This window comes from Pezoporus wallicus, unplaced genomic scaffold (genome assembly GCF_028554395.1).
Source record: "Pezoporus wallicus isolate ANWC-B61680 ecotype Strahan unplaced genomic scaffold, APGP_CSIRO_Pwel_v1 contig_4710, whole genome shotgun sequence".
Taxonomy (NCBI): domain Eukaryota; kingdom Metazoa; phylum Chordata; class Aves; order Psittaciformes; family Psittacidae; genus Pezoporus; species Pezoporus wallicus.
The window spans coordinates 3706810-3731134 of NW_026640647.1; the positions used below are offsets into that span (position 1 = coordinate 3706810).

Below are 24325 nucleotides of genomic sequence, written 5' to 3' on the forward strand. Positions count from 1 at the left end.
GCAGAGGGAGAGAGCTGGCATCCCAAATCAGACACAGCCACACACAACACAACTTCATTGGCCTTAAATGGGGAGAAGAAGATGGAGTTAGCTACAGAGACAACCTGCAGGCCTGTGGGCACTACTGGCAGTCCTGCATGGAGAACTTCAGGTGGCAAGGCAAGCCTGGAAATGAGATGGAGACACTACAGAAACTTCCACAGTAATTTTCCAAAAGGTAACTCACAGAAGTTTACATAGAGCAGTATTTTAAGCTATTTTACCCTCTGAACAGAGTGCTGACAGGAGCAATTGTCTGTGTCTGCTGCCTAGAACCATCAATGGAAACCCTGAAGATTAAAAGCACACTCAGCAGGACTATGACTAACAGGCTTTCTCCTGAGAAGTTTGCAAGTGGCAAACAAACAGTTCTCAGGAAACCAAGTTACTCAGTGCAAGCATGAAGAATAAGCCGCGCAAAGAACCGCAGGCAGAGTGCAAGGAGAGCAGTGGCAGGAAGCACCCTGAATCTCATGGCTTCTCAGAGGACAGGAGAAAGGTGGGTCCAGGCAATGACTACTGCTCAAAAAGCAGCTGCAAAAGTCAAAAAACAACCGATACTTTCACACTTACGGAGCTTTAGGTGAAGGAGAAAGCTCATGAGGAGGAGAGAATGGCAACTCAAAATACAGGAAGGAATAAAGAGTTGCAGTGAGCAGGATCCCCCAAAACAGCACCTGAGGGGCACAGCAGGGGTTTTCATGCCCTGTCATATGTCCAGAGCCAGGCTCAAGCCATGTCAGTGCAAGTCTGGAGACACATAACCTGCAAACCTCTGGCCACCTGCTTGTTGAAGTGCTCGTCTTCTGTTCCTTCTGCACTCTAGCTTGAATGCAAAGGCCTTTATCACATGCAGCTGCACCCTCACATAATATAAAATACTAGCACTTATCAAAATGGAACAGGTAGAACCAATAAACTGAATGGGGAACAACACAGAATTGAAAACAACCTTTTCTTTTTCAGTTCTTAAAGCAATTTGCATGCTTGCTGTGATCAGCATCCACTGCAGAGATGGCAAGAAAAAGGAACGGCTAAAAGTTTTAAGACGTAGAGTAAGTTTTGCAGTATTTGTATAAGACAACCGAAATAGTAAGTGTATCTGAATGTTTACAACTGCATAGACATGCCACTACAGACAAAGGTTACGATTCTAGGCATTTAATTTAAGTTTTATGAACTAACTCAGGTTGTTTTCAGCTTTGCACTTACCCATTCAAACATGGCTAGCGGGGGGTTACTGGAAAAAAGAAGGCCTAAAAGAAACTCATGCAGTAACAAACAATGGTAAAATACACTTACTGCGGTTACATGATTTAAGGATTTCTTGTGGCCCGACTGATGAGCTAGCAATTACCATTACTGGAAGCAAATTTAAGAAATCTGCACTAATGCTAAACCCTCAAACTAAGCTCTCCTGTCTAAGGAGTGAATGCAGCCAAAAGTACCGACAGGATCTTTGAAGGATTAAGCATACCAATTCCTTAACACCTTTCAGCTATATCAAAAAAGATGTAATAATGAAAGTCTGTCTTCAGAGCCTGTATAATAAACTGCGTAATTAATTCCTCATCTGTCTGAATGCTCCACGTACTGTCAGATGCAGTAGGTAAGAGAAGCCAAAAATGGAGGTAAGGAGGAAAGAGGTTACTTAGAGAAATGTGTTTGAACTCTCATCATGGAGGTTCTCATGTCTTCTACATGAAGCTCTCCCCACTGGTCAAGAAAGTCATGGATCCGGAGAAAAGCATGTGCTACAGAAATCACAATGACAGGCAGAGCTCTTAGTTTTGGAGTCAACCTCCCCTTGAGCATCACAACTAAGACCTGAACCAGACTATACAGTGCATAAAAAGCAGCCCATACTCATAGAAGCCCAGGTCCCAACCGCTATGGTTCACAGTGTCCTACGTACTGTAATTCCCATTGCAAGAGACTGCAAGCACACAGGCTGCTGTGGCCTCTGGTGTTTAAGCAACAGGAAACAATTTCCTGAATCACTGCAAGTTATCACTGCCACAATTGCCTCGAACCTCAGAGCTGGAAGAAATGCAGAAGGCTGCTCCCACAGCCTCAGCGAAGCTGAGATGTTACAGGAATGCAAATCTTCCCAGTCACATCATTCTTCATCTCAGCTTCACCTCTGTTTTGCCTCGGTCTGCCTATAAACACATGGGGCTGCTGTTACTGTGTCACTTTTAGTCAAGAGGTGGGCCAGCCTGGGTATAGTGCTCTTGCATCTGAAGTAGACTTGTCCACCAATATTCTAAGCATCCCCAAAGCAGGCACGCTACAGGGATATAATGGCAGCCTGAAGGAGCCTCATCCCTCAGCCTTTCTCAGAAGAGAAAGGAGAACACAAGAACAACAGCCTGTCTTTTTTTATAGCACTACAGACTTCATAAAGATGTGGTCCACCTGACTTAAATCTGTTTTGACTTCTGCTGCTGAAGCAAAATCCTTGCTACAAGATGCCAGCAAAGGTTTAATAACTCTGAAGGCAGCAAATTCAAGGGATTCATTAAAACACATGGAAAGCACTGAAACGGTACAATTTTGGTGCTCTGTAACTTATGTGTTTTTAATAATAATGCTTGCTGCTTAGATTTTTTAATATGCAGATTCTACCTGAATCTCCCTATTTGAGACTCAGTCTGGGCACCACAGGGTAGTGAAGACTTGTGGTGTGAAACACTTTATTTGCCAGTTCTAAGTACCACATCTAAAGATGAGGATGTTCAAGAGATATGTCAGGAGGCAGGCCATAAACACTGCCGTCTGTTACACACAAAAACGCATTATTGACTGTGCTCGGTCAAACAGTGATGGTTTTACTTTAGAAGTGGCTTTATCCTTTTCTCCTTTCAAAACTCTTCTAAACGTTCTATGTCTTTGGCAGGTTTCCACAGAAAAGCATGCACACGCTGTGAGGGAGGTTTGTGACCTATAAGGTAAGGGGTATTTGGAGAGGGTCTTCTGAACCCAGCAGGAAGGTCTGGGGCTCGCAGGACACCCACGCTGCCTATCACAGGCAGACCTCCTCAGATTAAAAATAGCAGATTAAGGCACGCAAAGTGTGTAACAGTTGGTAAGGTATGTGGATAAATCAGGATGAAGGATCCATAATATCAATTTACTAAATATTTCTAAATGCTTTTAACTACCGGCAATGCGAATACTGATTACAGCTGTCTGCCCACTGCTAAATTTAACACGATCGAAGGGTTTAATACTATGGGTTTTCCTAGTAGCCTGTGAACATCGGCTATAGCTAAACAGAATAGGCACTTCCTAAGTAAAAAGGGGACAGGAAAAATAATGTATACGTATGGCACAGCAACAGAACGAGGGAGAAACCCCAAGGAAGGACAAACAGAGCCGAGAGGCCTTTCGAAACGCACCAACGTCCACTCCAATTGACCCCGACGACGGGAGATGTCAGGATTTCACCAAAGACCGCGGGCCGACGGCGGCACCCGGCTGCGCGCCGGGGCACAGGCGAGCGGGTACCCGGCTGCCGCGACGCCCGGCGGGCTGCGACCGCCCCGGGCCCACGGCCTCGGGGGAACAGACCATGTCCGCCGGGAGGAGACGAGAAGCGCGTCTGCAGCGGGCAGCGAGGAGCCGGCACCACACGGCCACGGCAGCTGCGGGCCCTGCCGAGACCCCGCTGAGAGGAAGGGCCTCCCCTGGCGGCTCGGCCGCCCCGCACAGTTCTGAAGCGGAGCCCGCCGCCCCGTTCCCGCCCGCCCCGCGGCGCGGCGCCCACCTGGTCGGCGAGCTTGAGCACTGCCATCCTAACCGCTCCTCCCGCGCACATGCAGCTCCTCCGGAGAGCGCGCCCCGCGACCGCCGCCGCTGCTCCTACTACTGCTGTGGCGGCGGCAGCGGTTCTGCTCCGCGCCGGCGGGGTGGAGGCCGCCTCGCCTCGCCTCGCCCAGCCCAGCCCGGCCCAGGAAGCAGGGGCGGGCGGGCTGCCTCGCACGGGCAGCGCCGCCACCGCCGCCTGCCGCTGCCTTTGTTCGCGCCGGCGGCCGCTGCCTGCGCGCAGCGCAGCGCGGGGCCACCCCGGGGACTCTCCGCGCCCCCGCCCCGCCGGGCAGCGCGAGGGGCGGTGCCGCCGGACCGGGCCTGCCCCGGCACACGGAGGCTGAGGGGGTTGATCCCGGACCGGCGGCCTGGCCGCGGGGGTAGCCGGGGGTCCCCGGGGGCACCTGCCACACGGCGCGGGCAGGACGCGGGGGGAAGCCGAAACGCGGGCGCCCGCAGCCCCCTCAGGGGACAGGCGGCGATGGCCCTCTCAGAGCGGCGGTGGAGGCCGTGCTACCCCCGGCCCGCTGCAAGGGGGTCCAGGCTTGGGGCGTAGTACACTTGGCTACGAGCCCATGCGCACCGAAGTCTTCAGGCCTACTGTGGCTCCCACCGGGCTGAGGGAATGCAGGGAACGTGCTACCCCAAGCCTGCATAAAAGGGGAAATTGATGCCTTTTCCTTTCTTTCCCTTTTCCCCCATCAGTGTTTGTCAAATCACATCCACCAGGCAAAACTGTCAAGAGTGGTTTTGGTTTTGTTTTGGGTTTTTTTTAATCTCTTTTGGGATTACAGTGTTAACAGCTGCCTTGCACTAATCTGGTCCAAGTGTTTTCATACTCAATGTATTATTTTACTTCTCAAGGACCAGCACATCAGATAAGCTGCACTTCTTTTTAAACAAGCAAGCAAATAAGCAGTACTGTCCTTGCCCCGTGCTGCAGAGGAAAATAAGCATCACCCCGTGTTGCTGTTGAGCTGACCTAGGACAAATTGGAGTTTCACCCTCAGATCCGGCTGTCAGTGTGACCTGAGCACCAGGGCAAGACTGCACAGCCAGGCACATAAGGGAGGGGGGGAAGCACGAAGGCGTAAATTCTTTTGTACCCTTCAGTACTGACGAGCTGAATCCCTGAAGGACACGATTTGATTCAAATAATTGGCACAATGCACAGCAACAGGAGTTAGAAACATGCTGAAGGTAATGAGGGCAATTACATTTTTCCAAGGACATGTAAGTGGAGAGCAAAGAAGTGAAGATTCCCTCTTTCCCTCCTCTGTGTTGCACTAAGAGCCCACGTATCTCCCTACGAGTTAAATTCTGTGCCCAATACATCAGATAAGACTGATGTGGTGTAAGTGATTTAAGACTTTTCAACCCTTGATTACAGAATGGGGTGACTTTAAGTAGTTAAAAAAGAAAAGGGTGAAGTGCCCTCTATGGAAGAAAACTAATCCAAGAGGGAAACAGATGTTGGTTTCAGGCTTTTAAGGCATCACTGTAAATAGGGATTAAAAATAACAGTCAAGTCATAACACATTTTGACTCCACCTATTGTAAAGGGGTCTTAATGGAAAAAACAGTGTTAATACAAATCAGTCTTTTAAAGTAAACAAATAAAAAGCAGCAAGAGAGAGCAGAGTACCTGTTCAGAATGCATCAATTCCACCAGGTCTTCCTCATGCCAAAACACCTAGCAGCATTACGCTGGCATCAGCAGGTTTGCTCTGTGTGTGGAACCATGCACTGCTGCCGTGCGCTGTGGACAGGAGCCTTTCTGTGTCCCACTGGTTCAGTCCAAAAATTCCGCTTTGACAGCAGGCTTCCAGGCTCTGTTGAAACACAGGCTCAGCACACAGAGCTCAGCAGTAAGCAGAAGTCAGCTTCCAGCTGAGAGCAAGAGGAAAAAAGGGAAGAAAATGCAGGCAAATTTCAGCACTGTAAGGAAAGGTCCGGTTTGTGATTTTTCATTGTAAATGCTTATTTCTGAGGACTTAGCATGTGCCGTAGCATTTCACCTACAGTTAAACTTGGTGGATACATCAGGAAAATGTTTTTGTTGGTTTTTTTTTTTTTTTAGATTTGCTCTGTGCTCCAATCTGAGAATCTGGTAAAAATCTTGTACCTTCTTTGGGACCCCCAGCAACCTCCTGTTGGGAATCTAAGCTGGTGGTATGCCATCTGCATAGAAATCTGCTGGTGCAGTAGGAGCCCAGTTCCTTGGGAGTAAAACACTGGGCTAGATGGGAGCTAGTACTGAAATACCTTTCTGAAGTTTCTGTTCCCCACAAGCAGTCTTGTGCACAGAACGGTGCCTAGGAGGACCAACACCCTACGATGCTGCTGCTTGGGAAGGTCCCCCCGGGGCACGCAGGACAATAGAAAGTGTTCACATCCCATATTAACAAGGCAGCACTCGGTTTAGAGAGGTCCTTACAACTGTATTTACACTATTCATTAAAGTGCCCTTTGCATGAACTGCCAGGATTAGTCACACTGCTGCAGTCATTACCACCACAGTAAAGGAGTCCACTAGTTCTCTCAAAGTACAACGTCCTTCTCTCCTCTTCACAAAACAGCACAAAAAACACTGTTACAGGCTTCTGACATACCATGCAGAATTAACTCTCTCTTCTGAGCTGTTTTACTGCACAACCCCTTAGCCCTGGCTGGTACATTGACAGTAATTTCATAGCACATTTTCATGTGAAATGATGCGGTATGCTTAACTGGCTTTCCAGGGAAGAAGAGGCACAAAGACAGGATCCAGAGCTAGTATTTCAAGTAATGGTCACACCTGCAACTCAGACCTGCAGCATTATGTTGACTTCCCCAACTGAGACAATAACAAATACCTTCAAAACAAGTGTGCAAGAGCTTTAAAGAAAATACACTTGAGCTTGCCAGATATCATCATCTTGAATTAAAGCTGGTTTTGGAAAGGAAAAACCCACAGCGCTACACTGGGCCTCTGACAGGGAAGTGGAAAGAAACTCTCTTAACGATGGCCGGTGCATTTGTTCCTTACTGACCCGTGCCTGATCCTAAGAGGATTCTGTGCATCCAGGTGGAACTCTTCTATGAAACACAAACACCACTCCCCCTTTACATAGTTTTAAAAGAAAACTGGAAAAATGAAGCCTTGAACTTTAGCACTTAAGCAATTTCTGACGAACAGCAAGGAGGACCAGAACTGCCCCAAATAATTTGCAGTTGCCCATGCTGAGATTTCATGATCTTCTGGCCACAACACAATGGGGCTCTGTAGGACACGAGCCCACTGTAACAGGCCTCTGCCAAAACCAAGGTTCCTCCACTTCCATCTGAAACTGGATGAACGCCATTTACTATTAGCAGTTTTAGGTGCATGAGCCACTTCCCCATCCAGACTTTGTGTCAGCATTTAGCATTCTCATACCCACTTGGGCTAAGCAAAACTCCCAGGCACACTTAGATTTAAGCACGTGATTTCAACAGAACTTAGGCATCATCATAAGCGATCTGCCCTTTGTTAAGCTCTCACATGCCATTTTCACGTGGTGTAATATTGCAAGTCCAGGTTTGGGCACTGACTTAGGGCTTGAGAAACTCACTATCAATTCTCTCTCGTGCCAGTGTTCCTGGTCTCACAGTGCCTGGTTTCCTGCTTGTACAAGGAAAATCTCCTGCCCTGCGAGGTGCAGCGCCCTGACACGGCTGGGGAAAGATCTCAGGTAAAGGCTGCTGCTCTGGGCATTACTCAGCCAACACAGATTCAGTGTTAAGTCTTCCCATGCAGTATCAGGAAAACAACATCTGGGAGCTGCAGCAGAGGGAAAGAAAGAAACCTCACTGAAATAAATCCATTTGCACTGTAGTTAAATGCTACAGAGAACCAGGATGGGGGGGAAGTGGGTGAACAGACCAAGGGCAGGAGCAGGGTCAGGAGTTCTCCCTGCACCACTACAAACATGTCTGCAAATTATCTGCTGGATCCCCACAAGCACTCCTACATCTCAGACAGATCTCAGCATTAGCTTGATGTTTCCGCAGCCTAACAGGATGTGGTCACTAGAAGGCAGCCAAACGTCTGCACCACCTCCCTGCTCCTGCTCTGCCTGCACAGCTGAGCAGCAGAGGCAGGGGGAAAGGCTCTGTTTTGCTATCCAAAGTCAGGTCTGCTGCTGTATTTAAGCAGGATGATCACTCACAGATGGAGGGTGCAATTGTTCCTAGACATGCGTTTGGCTCCTGCCTCGTGAAGAAAGCTAAAGTAAATGCAGTCAGCGTACTCCTGAATAGTGTTTATTTGCCACTGTTGAGCATGGGTGGAAGACAGGGCTGATAGCAGAAGTTACATTTATCATCTCTACCCATATCTGATGACTTCAGATGTCCAGCATGCCACTGGTATCTACCTGTTGCCTACCCTCTAACAGCAACACAAAACCACCCTGCTGTGCTTTCTTTCCCCCTTACAGACTCAGTGGGAGCCAGATTAGAGTGATGTATAAGCATCATTATGAGACGGCAGTGGTGGAAACAAGCAAAACCATACAGAGCTGTGTGAATTTGAAATAGAAGGGCAAACACAAGCCACAGCAGGAGACTGGGCAAGCAAAACACCAGAGATAGTAACTAATTATTGCTGTCACCATCTTTTCCCTCCTGCACCGCTACGGCACACAGGGTGGTTAGGAGGTGAAAAGCAGGTGGTCACCTCAGAAAGTGCTTCAAGCTGCCTGTCATTGCCCTGTTCAAGTCCTCCCTTCTGTTTTAGAATGATTTACTTTCAGAAGGAGGAATTTATTGTATTATTTTTTCCCCCAAGGGAGATTCTTTTTATTTATTTTTCCTCCTAGATCTACTTGTTTAAGAGTTGGGAGGTAAGGGAGGAATCAAACAACATGAATCCATCCACCAATAAGGACAAAGAGGGGAGGAGACCTTAACAGCACTTCCTCTTATCCAGACACAGGCCACCTCTCCATTCAAATACTTTTTGATTATACATCTGCAGCCCTGCAGTTAATGCACAGAGGCTCAGGCATACGATACCATTGGAAACTGAAGCTGAAATCATAACTACTGCAGCCTTCTGCTGTGCTAACAGAAAAGGAATAAACACCCCCCCATATGTTAAGGTGTTCTTACAGGTGGTATTAGCTAGCACCTCTCTTGCAGATGTCCATGTAATTAATACCAGGTTTTGAAGAAAAGGGAGGTGTTAAGGCAGATGACAACTGGGCAGGCTAAGCCGAGTTAATTCCTTTCTAGTTACAACAGCCTAGAAATGCATCTCTGCAAAAGAGGAAGATTTCGTTGGCAGTGGTAAGAATCAGGCTCCCTTCAGCTCTGTAAGCAGTGTGTCGGTGGCCTGTGCAAACACCTATCTTTGCCATCCCTGACAAGAGACTGCAACAAAATCTTCAGCAATTTGTCACATAGTCCAGTGCTCAGTCTAGAAACCAGGTAAGTCAGTAGAAAGACACGGCGATTTTCATGGGCTTTGGACAAGGTTTCACATGATGCAGTGAGGACAGGATGAAGGGGAAGAAGAAGCCTATGCTTTTTTTCTGCCTTGTATCACATAAAGAGGGCCAGAGAGATCTGGGTCATTTTGCTGCTTGTTTGGTGTTTTTACTTTTATCTGCTATGCTTCTTTCCTGGAAAATACCAAGCTATTCGAGTCTGCTTTAAGTTTTCCAACAGATAAAAAAACCCCACAACCTAAAAAAACCCAACATACAACAACCCCACCACTCCACTGAACACTTCACCCCATTACAGAACTGCTGGCTGTAGAGTCTGGACTCCATTCCAAAACCAGACACTCTATACCAACTGGTGCTAAGGTACTGCAAAAACAAGAAAAAGAAATGAAGGGGAAGAAAAACTAAGTCAGCAAGAGGGAAGTTCAGTATTTAAATTTTCTGTTCTCAGCCCTATTCCATTTATGGGTATATAAAATACCTTAAGTCTCCTGTATCATTAATCTTAAATCTTCTGTCATTAATCTTCTAGGGGAAACATTGAAAGAAAATAGGAGCCATAAGAAAAGTATGATTAGGGCTTCCTTGTGCATTGTATAAGTATATATGAGTTTGAAGTATTTCAGTTCTACCCCCTCACCCTCCCAACTCAGGACAACAGTGATTTCGGACTTTAAAAGCAGTATCTTCAAGTACATGCGGTCTGAAGTGATTCACCAGCTTTGAGGTATTCTTTTTTAATCTAAATCCTCATTTTTCCACTGACTTGCAAGTATGCCTGACCTTTAAAGAATTCAGCAAATGGTCTCCAGGGGGTAGGATTCCTGTTACATTGAAACATCCTGTGTACCCCTCTGAGGGCAACATCAGGTAATTGTCCAAGTTGTATTTATCTAGTAAGTCCTACTCATTAGAAAGATATCATTGATAGTTTGAATGGACACTACATTAACCCCTCTTATACATTCATTTCACCTAAATAACCTATTAGCAATTAGTTATTTGTAATCCCTAGCTTTGAAGTCTCTTTTTTACTTTCATGCTCAAGATAATATTCATTGAACTGTCCCACTAATATAAAATACCAAAGTTTAATCTCAGTTGCATTACAGCATCATCACTGCTTCAATACAAGAAGATTTCATGTCCTTGGTCTTTTCACTTCTCACTACCTGCACAGTCTTCACTTCTGCCTGGTACTAGGTACAGCTGATGGGACACCAATAGATGCATGCCAGCAATGTTGAAATCTATCTGGCAAAATAAAATAAGTTTGGAAAGAAAAGACCAGGTCAATTACCCAAGGTTGCTGTCTTGGAACTGAGGAGCATTGCGTGGGATAAATTAGGCAGGAATCCTTATCAATCCATTCTCAGCATGCAAAGAGGAAAAAAGGGCCTGTGCCTGAATCTCTGCCAGGACCTAATGAGTCCAATGCCAACTGTAAGACCCAAGTAAGATTTGGGACTGTTCTGCTAGCAAACTCCTTCTCCAGATTCAACTATATTTTCCCCAATGCCCAAAATCCAGCAAGACATTTCCCTTTTCAAGTCACATCCCTGAAGTTATATTTAATTAGAAGAGCTGTGGAAGCACACAGTGGCTAACATGCAGTTGCCACCAAGGAGGGAGCAGCACCGTGGTAGCTTTCTCACTGATGTTAGGGTTTAGCTCATAATCCAAAGGCAGGTTTTTCTCTTCCATTACAAAAGTTATGTGGCAAAGAGCTCTGAGGGGGAACCATGTGACAGAGGGTGTCAGTAACATTATTTCTGGAGAAATGCTCCAAGTCTGCATTAAGTTCAGATCTGCTGGATGAAAGCTAATGGAAACAAATCAGCCTAAATAGCCTGTGGTTCATGGTGCCTTATGGGTAAATCTAAAACCCGCTATGCAATACTGTATGTTCCCTTACAAAAGGGGAGCACTAGACTAGAACTTTGCAGAACGAAGGTGTGTGAAGTAAACCAATTAAAATATAGGAATACACTAAAGCAGATGAAAATTTACAATTTGTTTTCAGGAGAACAAAGCTACAGGAACAAAGATGTATATATTACCGTACCAGCTTACCTCAAACTAGTTGGATCATCAGAAGCCATGCTAAAAACTAATAGATGTCCAAATTCTTCCTAGAAGACAAATCAGAAGGAGCCATTATATACTCTTTTGCTGTAGCAATACTGAGAAACATCAGAGTGCCAACACTCATGATTACAGGCCACAGCCTAAAAGCTTGTCTGCAAACTGAAGGGCGTGCTGGGGCCCACCTTCATGTGTCTACAAAAGGCAGAAAGACAGAGGAATAGGTCAGCAGAGCTCTGAAAATAAGCAGAAACACAGAGCTCTTTGGGGCACAGAATCAGTGGGAGTGGCAGACTTGAAAAGAGCTTGTTCTGCATTCAGAAACAAAACTATCTACAAACTCCTGCAAATTTAAAACAAGATCAGATGTCATGGCTGATTCACGGGAGTCCTTTTCTTCTATCAGAAAAGAATTCTGCCAAACCCAGATTTCATCCTGCCACTTGTGCAATACAAGTGTTTTGTTATGTTTCTGGTACCTGATCCAACTGCATTTTGTATCCCAGTACTTGGCCAACTGCACTAGCCACTACACAGGCTGAAGAGGACAAAGTTCCTCCCGTGAGTAGCAACAAACCTTTGGCTTATGAGGAACGAAGGAAATCCAGCAGCACAGTTATCTTAGTTTGGTTTTACTAAACACTTCGTTAACTGCTACACAAACTTGCCTTTACTGACAGCATTCACTCTGAAGTGGGTGGTGGTGGTGTTTCTTCAGATTACACATTTTGAGATGTTTTATTCTTCATTCTTGCTACTTCCTTGCTAAAAAGCGGGATTTGACTTTTCACAATGGTTTATACTGTAAGCCTCAGGAGGAAAAATCCATTTTTCTTTCTGTGCTTCAGTTAAAGAAGGAAATAAGTAACATGAGCCATGAAAGGACTTTGATCCAGAACTAGGGAATGTAAATGCTTTACAGATGCCAAATAAGGATATTTCTAAAGAAAAAGAAAACAAAGCATTCCCTACTTCAACCCCTTTTCATTTCCAAACAAGGTAATGGAAGGAGAATTTTGTGAGATTTTGATGGAAGTTCCATTTCTCTAGGAGGTTAATTTGTTTTAATAAGTACACACATTCTTCAGAATGAACAACTGATTGTTTTGACATGGGCTCATTGTGTTCCTGGGAGGGAAACAAGAAACTTCTTTAGATCAGGAGTGTCTCTTATAGCCCTATAGTGACTGAAGTTATAGCGACCTGCTGATGGCCACACTGCCTGCACAATGCATCCTGGGAAAGTCCACAGCACGTACTGACACTGGTGAAGGCCAAGCAGAAAGTGTCACGAACAGAAAGATCCTGTGGTTGGCTGGTTTTATTTGTACTGGGTTTTTGGAGAGCAGACAACCTTGCTCTGACTTAAACATCAACATCAGTTCATCTTCCATGTTCTTTACCAAAACCTCTGGGGCTAAGAACTGCTGAGAGTCTTCAATAAACAAACAAAAAATGATCCAACTGACTAAAATATGAAGCATTTCCAACTCGACCCTTCTTTCCCTCAAAGAAATGAGGAGCCTGCCCTCTATTTATGTGAGTTGGAACAAGGTATCTGAGAGGAAAATCATGACTTCAAGATTGAGTAACTGTTGCAGACTGTCCAAATCCCTTTTAAATGGATTTGTCTTTCACTGTAGAAGCCTTTTAAAGCTTATACAATGTGAATATCTGCTGTATGTTTTTATAATGAAGTATCCTATATGTATGCAGAATACGATAGTTAAGAATATACAATGCCAAAACCACATGCGTTCTGCACAATATTTTGACTTGGCAATGGATGGAATAAATAATGCTCAGCACATGTGCCTGGTGGCAAGAGGAAAATCTATGGATTCAGCCCATACAGATGGACCCTGCATTTGCATGATGCCTCAAGGACATTTGTGAGCTTCGGCATGAGTGCAGATGTCTTCCCCAATTCTCTTGCAAGATCAGATTGGGTCAATGGCTGTGCTCCAAATAATGTCACTATTAACATCTCCAGACATAATCACAGACACAGCTGCAAGAAAAAAGTGGGTCAAAAATGAGCTTCTAAGCTCATTTGGCACATTATGGCACAGATGCCTTACTCCCCTCTAATTTCCTAAACCCCAGAGCACAGTGAGAACACAAAACCACCTTGCTGGTAGAAAAACAGTGCCATAAGCAGGCATTATTTGGGTACAGGAGATGAATGCTGGAGTTCAGAAATGTTAAGCCTACACCTTCGTTGAATGGCAACGTGAGAGCTCATTCCACTCTCTCTCAAAACAAAACTGTGTGAATGTATCAGTATGACTTCTTTGACTGCTTACTTTGCATTAAAAACATTTATTCTTGTATACCAGTACTAATGATTTAATAATGCATTAACATCATAACTCTGCTGACCAGCCACATCATTAGTAACTCATACTTACAATAAATAACATTGCAAATCACACCCCTATCATGCAGCGCTTCCTGGTGGGTTTTGCAGTTCCTTTAGCGCAGGAAACAACACATTTCAGTACAGTATTTAAACGATTCCATGACTTTGTGTTGACTGTGCAGGAAACCAGTTTTCTAAACAGTACGTTATGGATTCAAACCCACTTAGGTGGAAGTGGGGAGGAGGATGCAGTCAGAGAGGCAGGAAAAGCTATGCCTGTATTACTAGAGTGCTCCCACTAAACAGCAACATCTTGAACCAGTATGCCAAGTAGGGCAGATCAGTTTTAATCACGACAGTCTGCAATTCAGCGTGAGACTGCTTACTAAGTCCTTCATGTCACACTGCTGATTTGCTAGCGGCTTAAGATAGCTGACAGCAGGCTGTACTCTTCCTTTCCAGCATCAGGACAGATGGCCCGAGTTCACTCCAGCAACCAAGTTTAGCTGATACGAGAAAAGAAACACCAAGAAGCATTCTTACTGCAGTGATGAGACACAGTCAAGCCCTGGAAAGGAAAGGGAACCTACCTCCTGAAGGATGGAAAGCATTGTTCTGCCACAGTAAATGGCAGCAGCTGGGCTCTCGGATGTCTTCCTGTAGATAGACTGCTGGAGACAATCCGCACTCTAAACATGCTTTGCAATAATTTATCCCAGCTTCAAGTAAATGTTTAAATTTTCAACAGCTACTAAATTGCAATATTCTTACACTCGAATATGAGGGGGAATAAAACAGATCAATCCACTTTATCTTTGGGAGAAGGAAGAGGAGGGGATTGCGAGCATCGCTGGCACAGCGCACAGCCCAGGAGCTCAAGCCCAGGCTGCTGGGTGGCCTCAAGTGACTCTCACAGGATTTAGAGTGAATTTACCGGCTCAGCTGTGACTTGCAGACCTACATCTCCTGGTTTCCTCAGAGGCCAGACCCTGGCACTCCTTCCTGCAGGCCCTAAAAGTAGCACTAAAAGCCCATTGTTTCCCCAGTATATATGCCTTCTTCCCACAGACACATCCTTGCAGAAACTGGGGTTAAGTGTCAACTTTCGGGGATACATGGCAGTTGAAATGAAACAGAGAACTTCACATAATAACTACATACAAGATTTACACAGATAAAGTGCAAGAGAACAGCGGATAAAATTAATTATTTGCTTGCCAAATACCTTTTCCTCCTCTTTCTGGGACCAATGCTTTAGCTATTGCCTCTTCTATTCTGACAGCACTTCTTGGAAGAAGCTAACAACTGTCCTCTAATTTATTGTAAGATCCCTTTGAGTACCCTCCTCCTGGTTTCCAAGAGTTGATCCTAGGTGTCACAATTCCCGTTTTCCAGAAAAGTTTAGCCATGGAGTCATGGAGCAAATCTTTTGCCAGAGAAGGAAGTCTCAATACCCTGCTTTAATCATTACACACTTGATCTATCTTCACACCCATGTTTGCCTGATTTCAAGCACATAAATCAAAGTTTTGACAAGACAATTCCACATTTTAACCCTAAATCAAAACAGCAAAGCAAAGCTGTGCTTGTTAAGACCCTTATTCTACATAACACTGGATCAAGGACCCAGACCTTAACTCTCCATTCTCAGGAAATATTTTTGGGGTTAAACAAGAAAACACTTGAGCTAAACATAGTAGTAGTGGGTACTTAAAGCAAAGTCCAGGACTACTGCCTTGATTAGGATACTTGAAGTTTTGGGCTGGCTTTAAATATGGATGCGGTATAACAAGAAAATGATCCAGTTAAAGAGGATAACAATATGAGTAGAACAATACAGACAATAAACACATTAAACATAGTTGAAATAAAAAGGTAAAAATAAAAGCAATGGTAACAGAAGTATTGCAATCAATACGTATTAATTCCTTTGGGGAAAAGGAAAATATCACTATCCATAGCAGCAGAACTCCAGAGGCAGGTAACAAGCAGGCCCTGAGAAATCCAAAGGAAGCAAGAACAGAGGTAAAACCTTTAACAGACGTGTTAGGAAGTTCTTTGATAGCTGAACTGCACAGGAAGCCTCAAAACATCTCCCAGATGGCAGTATCTGTATCACATAGACATCCCTCAGAGCAGTGCTCGCAAAGACTCTTACCCGAGGCCTCTTCTCTAACATTGGAGAAAGCTTTTTCAGCCTTGCGTGGAAAGTGATTAAAAATAGCCCAGTCAAAATGGATGCAACCCAACCACAAGTCAAACAAGCTAAAATGCAAACGTGGTGGTGGCTGGATTGTGTGTTTTCTTTTGGTGGGGGGACTTTTTGGGTGTTTTGTTTGGTTTTAAATCACTGCATATCCCACACTGCCTGAAAAATAAAGACTTTTGAAGGGTGTATGACTGTGGTACACAGCATTACATCAGCATGGAGGATGTAGGGCTGGCAGCTGACAAACTGTCATGAACAGCAGACTTGCATTTCTAACACCAAGCGAATAGCCAACACAGGAAAATGTAATAACTTTGTACTGCAGGCCCATCTCCAATGACTGAAACACCAAGAATTACCTCCGTACAAAATAGTATAGAAAGAAACTATAACTGGCCATAAGAGAAACCCAAGCTGCACCCAGGAGCAGATATGCATTTTCACTTGCACATGGGCAAGTAAATAAATGTTAATACTAGAAAGGATGCATATTAATACTGGTAAGTTTTTCTCCCATCTTCAGGCAGTAATTCAGAGAAAGATCTTAATATATAAGCCATGCAAAGACTTATGCAATTCCTAATTGTAACTTCCTAAAAATAGTGAGCAAATGATATGCCAGCATTTGGTAATTAAACATCTTTGTTCCTGTAAACTCTGCAGGAACATTCAACTACAATGTTACACCAAAACAACAAAATCAAAGGGCGGTGATGATTAGCAGGGAAGCATTTTGAACAAAGATGGACGTGTTCGTTAAACTTAGAAAGTCGAGAAGCTCATTCAAATCTGCTGTACAATACCAGATTAGAATCAGCAAAAAGCTTAGGGGAAGTTGAGTTTCTTGCATGAACCTTAGTCAGCTTCTGTACTAAGGCCTGTGTGCAGATGTCAGAAAGTTCCAGACAACATCCTGAAGCACAGTGTAAGGACAGAGAAGAAAAACTGTTGGTGGAAACATGCTACCACATTAAGATAAACCAGGCTTTGAATCAACTACTTGAAAAAGTTACACTTTGCCTTAACACCAACAAGCTGCCGAACATGTTTGACAATGCGCTAGATCACACAGGCAAACACACCCATATCAACAAGGACCTCTAGTTGTAATTTAGCTGCTAAGCAGGAAGCTCAGTTTCTAAGAGGATGCTGCAAGAGAGGCTTCTCTCTTACCACCTGAGAATGCTTCTTGAGTCACAGCATGCAAATGAATCGCTTGCCACAGAAAAGCATACGGCAGTGGGGCCTGTGCCGCAGACCCCAGTCAGCTGGAGAAGTAGTTTCACACTTGTGGTCCAATATGATTCTCCAGCATCATCTGGGCAAACAACACAGCCTATGATATACAGGCTGCTGCTGCAGGAGGCAACAGTTGTGTGGAGCTCTAATAGCAGGTACAGTTGTACTGCTGTGTGGGTAACAAAATGACCCTACAGCTTGTCACTACAAAGTCACGTTCACCCTTTTCAGGAGAACAAAACCAGGCTGATGTGCAAGGTGTGCTGTCTCTAGTTTTCTAAGCTTTAAATGAAAGCTGTACCTGAAACAAAATGGTAGTCGTGTTAAATGGCAACTTACAATTTTATTTTAGAGATGCCTTACATGTTACTATGGTTACATCTTTTACAATAAATATCATCATGAACAGGGAAGGAAAAGAAACAATTATGTCCTTGATTTTACTTCTTTTTTAGATGTCAAGGTGAAGTTGGGGGTTTTTTTAGTTGCTGACACAAGAGTGGTAGCATCATGTAACTGGTAGCATGATTACTGCAGTATTAACAGTAATGTTTGCGTGCAGCCGTGCAGCTGAATGTCTAATATACATGTCAGTGAGACAAAAACTTCTGCCTGCTCTCACTGAATATGATGTACCTTCCAATCTTGTCACATTAGATTCGAACCCAGTGTTACAGAAACCTCTACCTGTACCCCAGCAGGGGGTTTAAGACAAATCGATTCATCATCATGTTTTTTCTGTGAATACATGTACAGAGATATCTGCAAAGTCATGTAGAGAAGAATTAAATATCTTTGTATACATTTAACTTATTTTTATTAAATGAGGAAATAGTCTTGGTTTGAAGGTCATTTCTTTGGTCTTAAAATTCAAACCCAAGCCACCTGGTTTTCATTTCCTGGCATATTCCTTCTGTCTCAGCTGCATACTGTGTGAAAAACAAAGGCTCCATTCTTTAATTGTGAATATCAGATGCCTTTAACCTTCATTCTGCTGCTCGTGCCTCGGAATGTGAAAAAGCTAATATACAATATCCTCTTTTATTAGCTAAAATAATAAATGGCCAGTTCCATTCCTTTTATCAGCTGGGCTTAAGATCTGCAGATCCTTGGAGACTTAGACTTCAGAGACAAAAACATACGGCTTTCAAAGCAAAATCACTGTATCTGAACACAGTTCTGTTCTACTGTTCAGGACGACAGGCAGGGATTGAAGGTCACTATTTCCAGTGTTACCCAGGAAAAGGCTGGAAATAAGTCACCTCAGACCCTTGTCACCCTACTGTGGCTCAGCCCAGCCCAGCCCAGCCCACTCCAGTTAGCCTATTCAAAGGCTTGTGTCACGTATGGTCTTAACATTAAAAACTGGTACATTAGGACCGGTCAAAGCTGGCATTCTTCATTGAGAAACACAAGCCAACAGAGGAAACAGGGCAGGAGGGGCAACTTACACAGCTCATTGAATCAGTTTATTAGCTCAGTGAAGATGATTGCTAATAAAGCAAAGAAAAATTCATCTATCAGTGGAAAGGAACACTTAGATATTATGGTGGCCGAACTGTCTCCTCTAACAACTATCGCTATCAAGAGGGGACACAGTAATTGACTCGAGACTCATCAGATACAGTCTTGGGATAAACAGATCAAGTCCATTCATTCACTCCCCCACTTACTCACAATTCATCAAATATTTGTTGCCTGAACATAAAGCAACTTATAACTTCCAGAGCATTTGGTCTGGGGCTTGCATTAGGAGTGCACACAACTGGATAAAGAAGAGGCGCTCCTCACCCAGTGGTGTGCTGGATGTCTTAACCAGGCTTCTGGGAGGCTTTGGAAAGCCTCACCAGTTTCAAGGGGCACACCTGGGAGGGGAGCACAGGGAAGGCTGCAGTTTAAAGTGCAGAGGCCAGAGGGAAAGCCAACACTGCAGGCCAGGGCCAGCAGAAGTCTACTCCAGCTACTACTGGTGAGACAAAAGTCCCTCCAGCATGCAGCATCACACTGATTTATACTCTGGATCAGAGAGTCACATTTACCTCTCCCTTTTTAACCAACTGGCAAAGAGCAAGATTCTGCAGTTGGCTCACATATGTACATTAAGTACAGGCAATCACTTCATTCATACATCAACACTTCCCACATCTAGTGAAGAACCACATATTTGAAAGCTGTTTCCCATCCCACCCCAGTCTATTAGTAACGAGGGTATTATCCTTGGTGCCATCTTAAGGCATATCAAGGATAAGAGGGTTATGAGGGGCAGTCAACATGGCTTCACCAAGGGGAAATCATGCTTGACCAATCTCTTAGCCTTTTATGAGGAAATAACACGGTGGATGGATGATGGCAGAGCGGTGGATGTGGTCTACCTTGACCTCAGCAAAGCATTTGACACAGTCTCCCACAGCATCCTCACAGCTAAATTGAGGAAGTGTGGACTGGATGATCAGGTAGTGAGGTGGACTGCGAACTGGCTGAAGGAGAGAAGCCAGAGAGTTGTAGTCTATGGGGCTGAGTCTAGTTGGAGGCCTGTAACTAGTGGAGTGCCTCAAGGGTCAGTACTGGGACCGGTATTATTTAATATATTCATCAATGATTTAGATGAGGGAATTGAGTGTACTATCAGCAAGTTTGCTGATGACACTAAGCTGGGAGGAGTGGCTGACACGCCAGAAGGCTGTGCTGCCATCCAGCGAGACCTGGACAGGCTGGAGAGTTGGGCAGGGAGTAACTTGATGAAATATAACAAGGGAAAGTGTAGAGTCCTGCATGTGGGCAGGAACAACCCCAGGTTCCAGTATAGGTTGGGGAACGACCTGTTAGAAAGCAGTGTAGGGGAGAGGGACCTGGGGGTCCTAGTGCAGGACAGGATGACCATGAGCCAACACTGCCCTTGTGGCTAAGAAGGCCACTGGCATCCTGGGGTGGATTAGACGGGTGGTGGTTAGTAGGTCGATAGAGGTCCTCCTTCCCCTCTACTCTGCCCTGGTGAGACCCCATCTGGAATATTGTGTCCAGTTCTGGGCCTCTCAGTTCAAGAAGGACAGGGAGCTGCTGGAGAGAGTCCAGCGCAGGACAACGAAGATGATTAAGGGAGTGGAGCATCTCCCTTATGAGGAAAGACTGAGGGAGCTGGGTCTCTATAGTTTGGAGGAGACTGAGGGGTGACCTTATCAGTGTCTATAAATATATAAAGGGGGAGTGTCCCGAGGATGGAGCCAGGCTCTACTCAGTGGCAAACAATGATAGGACAAGGGGTAATGGGTACAAACTGGAACACAAGAGGTTCCACTTAAACTTGAGAAGAAACTTCTTCTCAGTGAGGGTGACGGAACACTGGAACAGGCTGCCCAGGGAGGTTGTGGAGTCTCCTTCCCTGGAGACATTCAAAACCCGCCTGGACACATTCCTGTGTAACATTATCTAGGTGTTCCTGCTCCGGCAGGGGGATTGGACTACATGATCTCTCGAGGTCCCTTCCAATCTCTAGCATACTGTGATACTGTGAAAATGTTGCTTAGATTGGAGAAAAACATATAGGAGAATAGCCAGTGTGATGTGATGCGATGCAATGCAATGCTGTCTGAAACTTGATTTCACAACAGTCATTGCACCAAACGGTTTATGAAAGCGGCCTTAAAAGTCAAATTTGTGGAAAGTAACTGAAAAAAACACCTGTATCATGTAATCTCTGGGAGTCATATGGATGCAAAAATTGGCAAAGAAAACACTTTGGTTTGTCTGTCAAGCAAGCCAGTACGCCACAGCTATAGCAAATATTCTGAATGTTCCCTAGACCATTTTGTTTATGACAATCATACCAAGCTCCAACCTTTCTTAACATGTTAGAAGTTACTTCATAATGAACGCTTTTTCAGAGAACAGAAATCCTTCAGCGAGCAGAACAAAATGCTGGAAGTCTGTCTTGCTAGTTTTTAGGGACTCTTTCATGCAACCTTACTTCAAAATCATCACATCCATACTTTACTGCGTAATTCAAGATTCTGTTGAAGACTTTATGCTGGGCATCAAACTTCTTGTGAAAAAAATACCACTCATTAAGTAATCTCGGGGTCTTATGTCTGTAATGACAATTGTCAATGCACGTCAGCATTATTTGCAAGCTTACTTACTAACTTGAATTCCTCAGCTCACGCAGGAGCTCAGGCTTGAGGTTCTGCTGTGCTTTGTAGTAAGTTTTCCAGTGTTCCCTCTGGAGGTTCACACAAAACAGCATCACAGAAAATCCAGCATTTCAGTAACCTTCTGACATCCCATTTCCTTGTCGTGACAGGAACACCTAGACAAGCTCCATCTGACTCCTACAATGACTCTACCATAGGATCAAGAAATCGAATGTAAAAAGGCACTGAACAGGCTCCATCTCTACTTTACGTGGTAGAGGAACAGCCAGTGTAGTTCACGGTGGGCAAGGAAGACCAGCAGTATCAGCTTTGACAGCATAGATACACATGTATGCTGCACTCCCTAATATATTCCAAAACAACTAATTAGTACGAGTTGGGCAGATGTATTCTTCAAGACCCCCTGTACCTGGCATGCTCCAGCCTGAGCAGCAGAAGCAGAGTGAGAATTTTCCAGCAGTGACTGATGGTCATGCATCCAGGAACAGATGCAAGTTGCAAGTGCAACAAACACTGCCACCACAGTTGCTATGCCAAGACATGCAGGGGCGAAGTCTGATACAGACAGAGACGTGTACAGGTTTCAATGCAGGGAATGAGGGGGAAGATTAAATTAGATAGGTTCCATGGAAAAGTAAGGTTAGCAAAGTGGGTACAACTTAATCAGAAGAGTAGGCGTGAGGGAGGTGTATGTCTGTGAAATTGTATCAGAAGAGACAGAGGTACAGAAGCAAATGAATCCAACTATGAGTGAACATAAAATTGAGGAAACACTAGATCATATTTTGCTGCTCTCAAAGCAGCTCAGACAAAACACACAAAAAAATTCTCCCAGACTTTTAAGAGCAGCATACCTTAGGGGTAACTGCTAGCCTTGGCTAATTTGAGCTCCATCGGCTCAAGCTGTAGAATTGGCATACTTTGATGGAGAAGTTCAGACTGTAACTATGTGTAAGTATATACAACTGTTGTGTTGTATGTACTTACATTGTCTTTCCATTAAAAAGGACAAGCCAAAAATATCAGTTACAATCAAGAATCACATGAAGTTGGAAAATGAAATATTCTAAACCATGAAAAGCCAAGACAGTATTGCTTACTGCAGTATGGCTTAACGCACTCTTAAAATTCATGGTTTTTCCAAATGCATCATTATAATAGGTTTAAAATACAGATACAAAAACCACATACCTTTTTCCCTGTAGATCCCTCCACCTCATTCTGCATACTAGATGAGCCTGTTCAGAAGAATTGTGTGGTCAGTGATGGTTTTGTCCATAGTTTCTTTTGCAATTCACTGAAAGGTAGGAGCTGTATGCAAATCCAGGAGGGTGCGTGTGTGTGAAGATGGGAAGGAACACCTTCCCTTTACAAAGAAACCTAAATAAGTTGAAAGACTCTGAACACTCAGATTTTATGCTTGTACCTGTATTTACTAAACAACACACAGTAATTCTGTTGCAAGGTGAAGTTCTCAATTGCATGTCTCCCATTTTATAAACAAGCAGCAAAACAGTAGATCTTTTGTTCACTTAGCCTAGTCTTTTTATATTAATGACACAAGTAATTACTCATTAATGGAACTTAAATAGCAGTGACCCAATCTTTCCATTCATTTACACACTTAAAACCTTTGTTGTCCGGAATCAGAAAACTGCAGGTGAGCATCAGCCATAACCTCAGTGTCAAACTTCCCTGTTCGTTAATGATTTTATAATGCACTGGAAAAGATACATTGTCTACAGATGGAAGGATGTCATACTAGTCTATCTAGAATTACTTCACTTCCTTGCCCAGAACTTTTTGCCCCTGGGCAGAACAAAACCAGAAGTCAGTATTCTTAAACACTGTCCCCTTAATCTGCCCATGCCAAATAAAACTTGGTATGGTTAACATAGGTAAATTCTTCAAGAGCTGCTGTAGGCTCCTAGAAAGTCACATCAGTCAATGACCCAGACATGGCCTTTTTAGGCAAGAATTCTGCAAATCCATAGAAGTCTTGGGAAAAGAAGGCCTGCTGATGAGACTGCATGAGGAATTGTGCTTCAGGACTATTTCAAACCTGATTGCATACCAGATACTTGGGATAGCAAAAGAAAACCCAAAGATTAACAAGACAGTTTTATGTACAACTCCATTTCAAGCTTGCCTCCTTCCTTTTCCCTTTCTCATGAAAGAAAAAAATGCTATCTTCCTCAAAAGGACTTTTGAAAACACTTTTGAGAATTAAAGTGATGAGCTTGAAAGATACAAAACTGAGCACAAGCTGAAACTGCTCTCCTCTACCTTACTAGAAAATTTGTGCACTCTGACTTCCTTATGATTTTGCTAAAGTGCAACTCGAGTTCATGAGCCATCATCTATTTCTACCTGTTTCAGAGCCCTCTTTTGGCTAGTCTTTCAAAACTGGATTTTTCTCAGCCCTTTGCCCTCTCTACCAGCACTTGCTTGCTCCTATCTTGCAGGACTACTGGAGAAATGAAGATGGTAGGCTATCTGCAATACAAACAGTATTATCAAATGAGTAAGCACTAGAAATAGATCAGAATGTGTATGTTACTCTCCAAGGGAACAGCTCAGCAATAGAGACTTCCAAGAAGTTCCAGATGTCTTCACCTAACAAATTTTAGAATGAAGCACACTCCTGGAAAAAAGTCACTTTTTATATTTCCCTACAAATTAGCACCTTCATAAACAAAAGGGTCCCAAGTTGTTGTGCCACCCCAAATCCCTAACAAAAACTAAGGCCTTGAAAGTTAGGGTGGAACCTTCTTACACACTGAACAGCTAAAGAATCTTACGTTCATGTAAAACAGCAGAGAGAAGTCTGCTAACAACACTGCATTGAACTTGACAAGATGCAACTTAATTGCTCAACTTGAACCAAGGACTCTCAGAACAGCCAACTACTACCTGTTGTTATCTTACGATAATGTACAGTAGTACCAAATTATTTAACCTG

The 24325-nt window shown here is 44.1% G+C and overlaps 1 protein-coding gene and 1 long non-coding RNA gene across 12 annotated transcripts in view; both read right to left on the minus strand.

Moving 5' to 3' along the window:
• The window catches only part of ANKRD44 (ankyrin repeat domain 44), a 140659-nt gene extending 135135 nt beyond the window's left edge, over nucleotides 1-5524 (minus strand). For 9 of the 11 annotated variants that reach the window (XM_057419943.1, XM_057419936.1, XM_057419935.1 and 6 more), the window contains exon 1: nucleotides 3809-3909. In XM_057419943.1, the coding sequence (XP_057275926.1) occupies nucleotides 3809-3859 (51 nt within the window). In that variant the 5' untranslated portion in view covers nucleotides 3860-3909. Of the gene's footprint in view, nucleotides 1-3808; nucleotides 4113-5494 lie in introns of those variants that run through there. The other 2 variants (XM_057419934.1, XM_057419944.1) reach the window with 2 other exon arrangements.
• A 79-nt stretch (nucleotides 5525-5603) lies between these two features.
• On the minus strand, nucleotides 5604-24258 carry LOC130604946 (uncharacterized). The gene is made up of 3 exons (XR_008973568.1): nucleotides 23734-24258; nucleotides 22555-22601; nucleotides 5604-5739 (listed from the first exon to the last, which is right to left on the minus strand). It is a non-coding gene; the product is annotated as an uncharacterized LOC130604946 (long non-coding RNA).
• Between the last annotated feature and the right edge of the window lie 67 nt (nucleotides 24259-24325).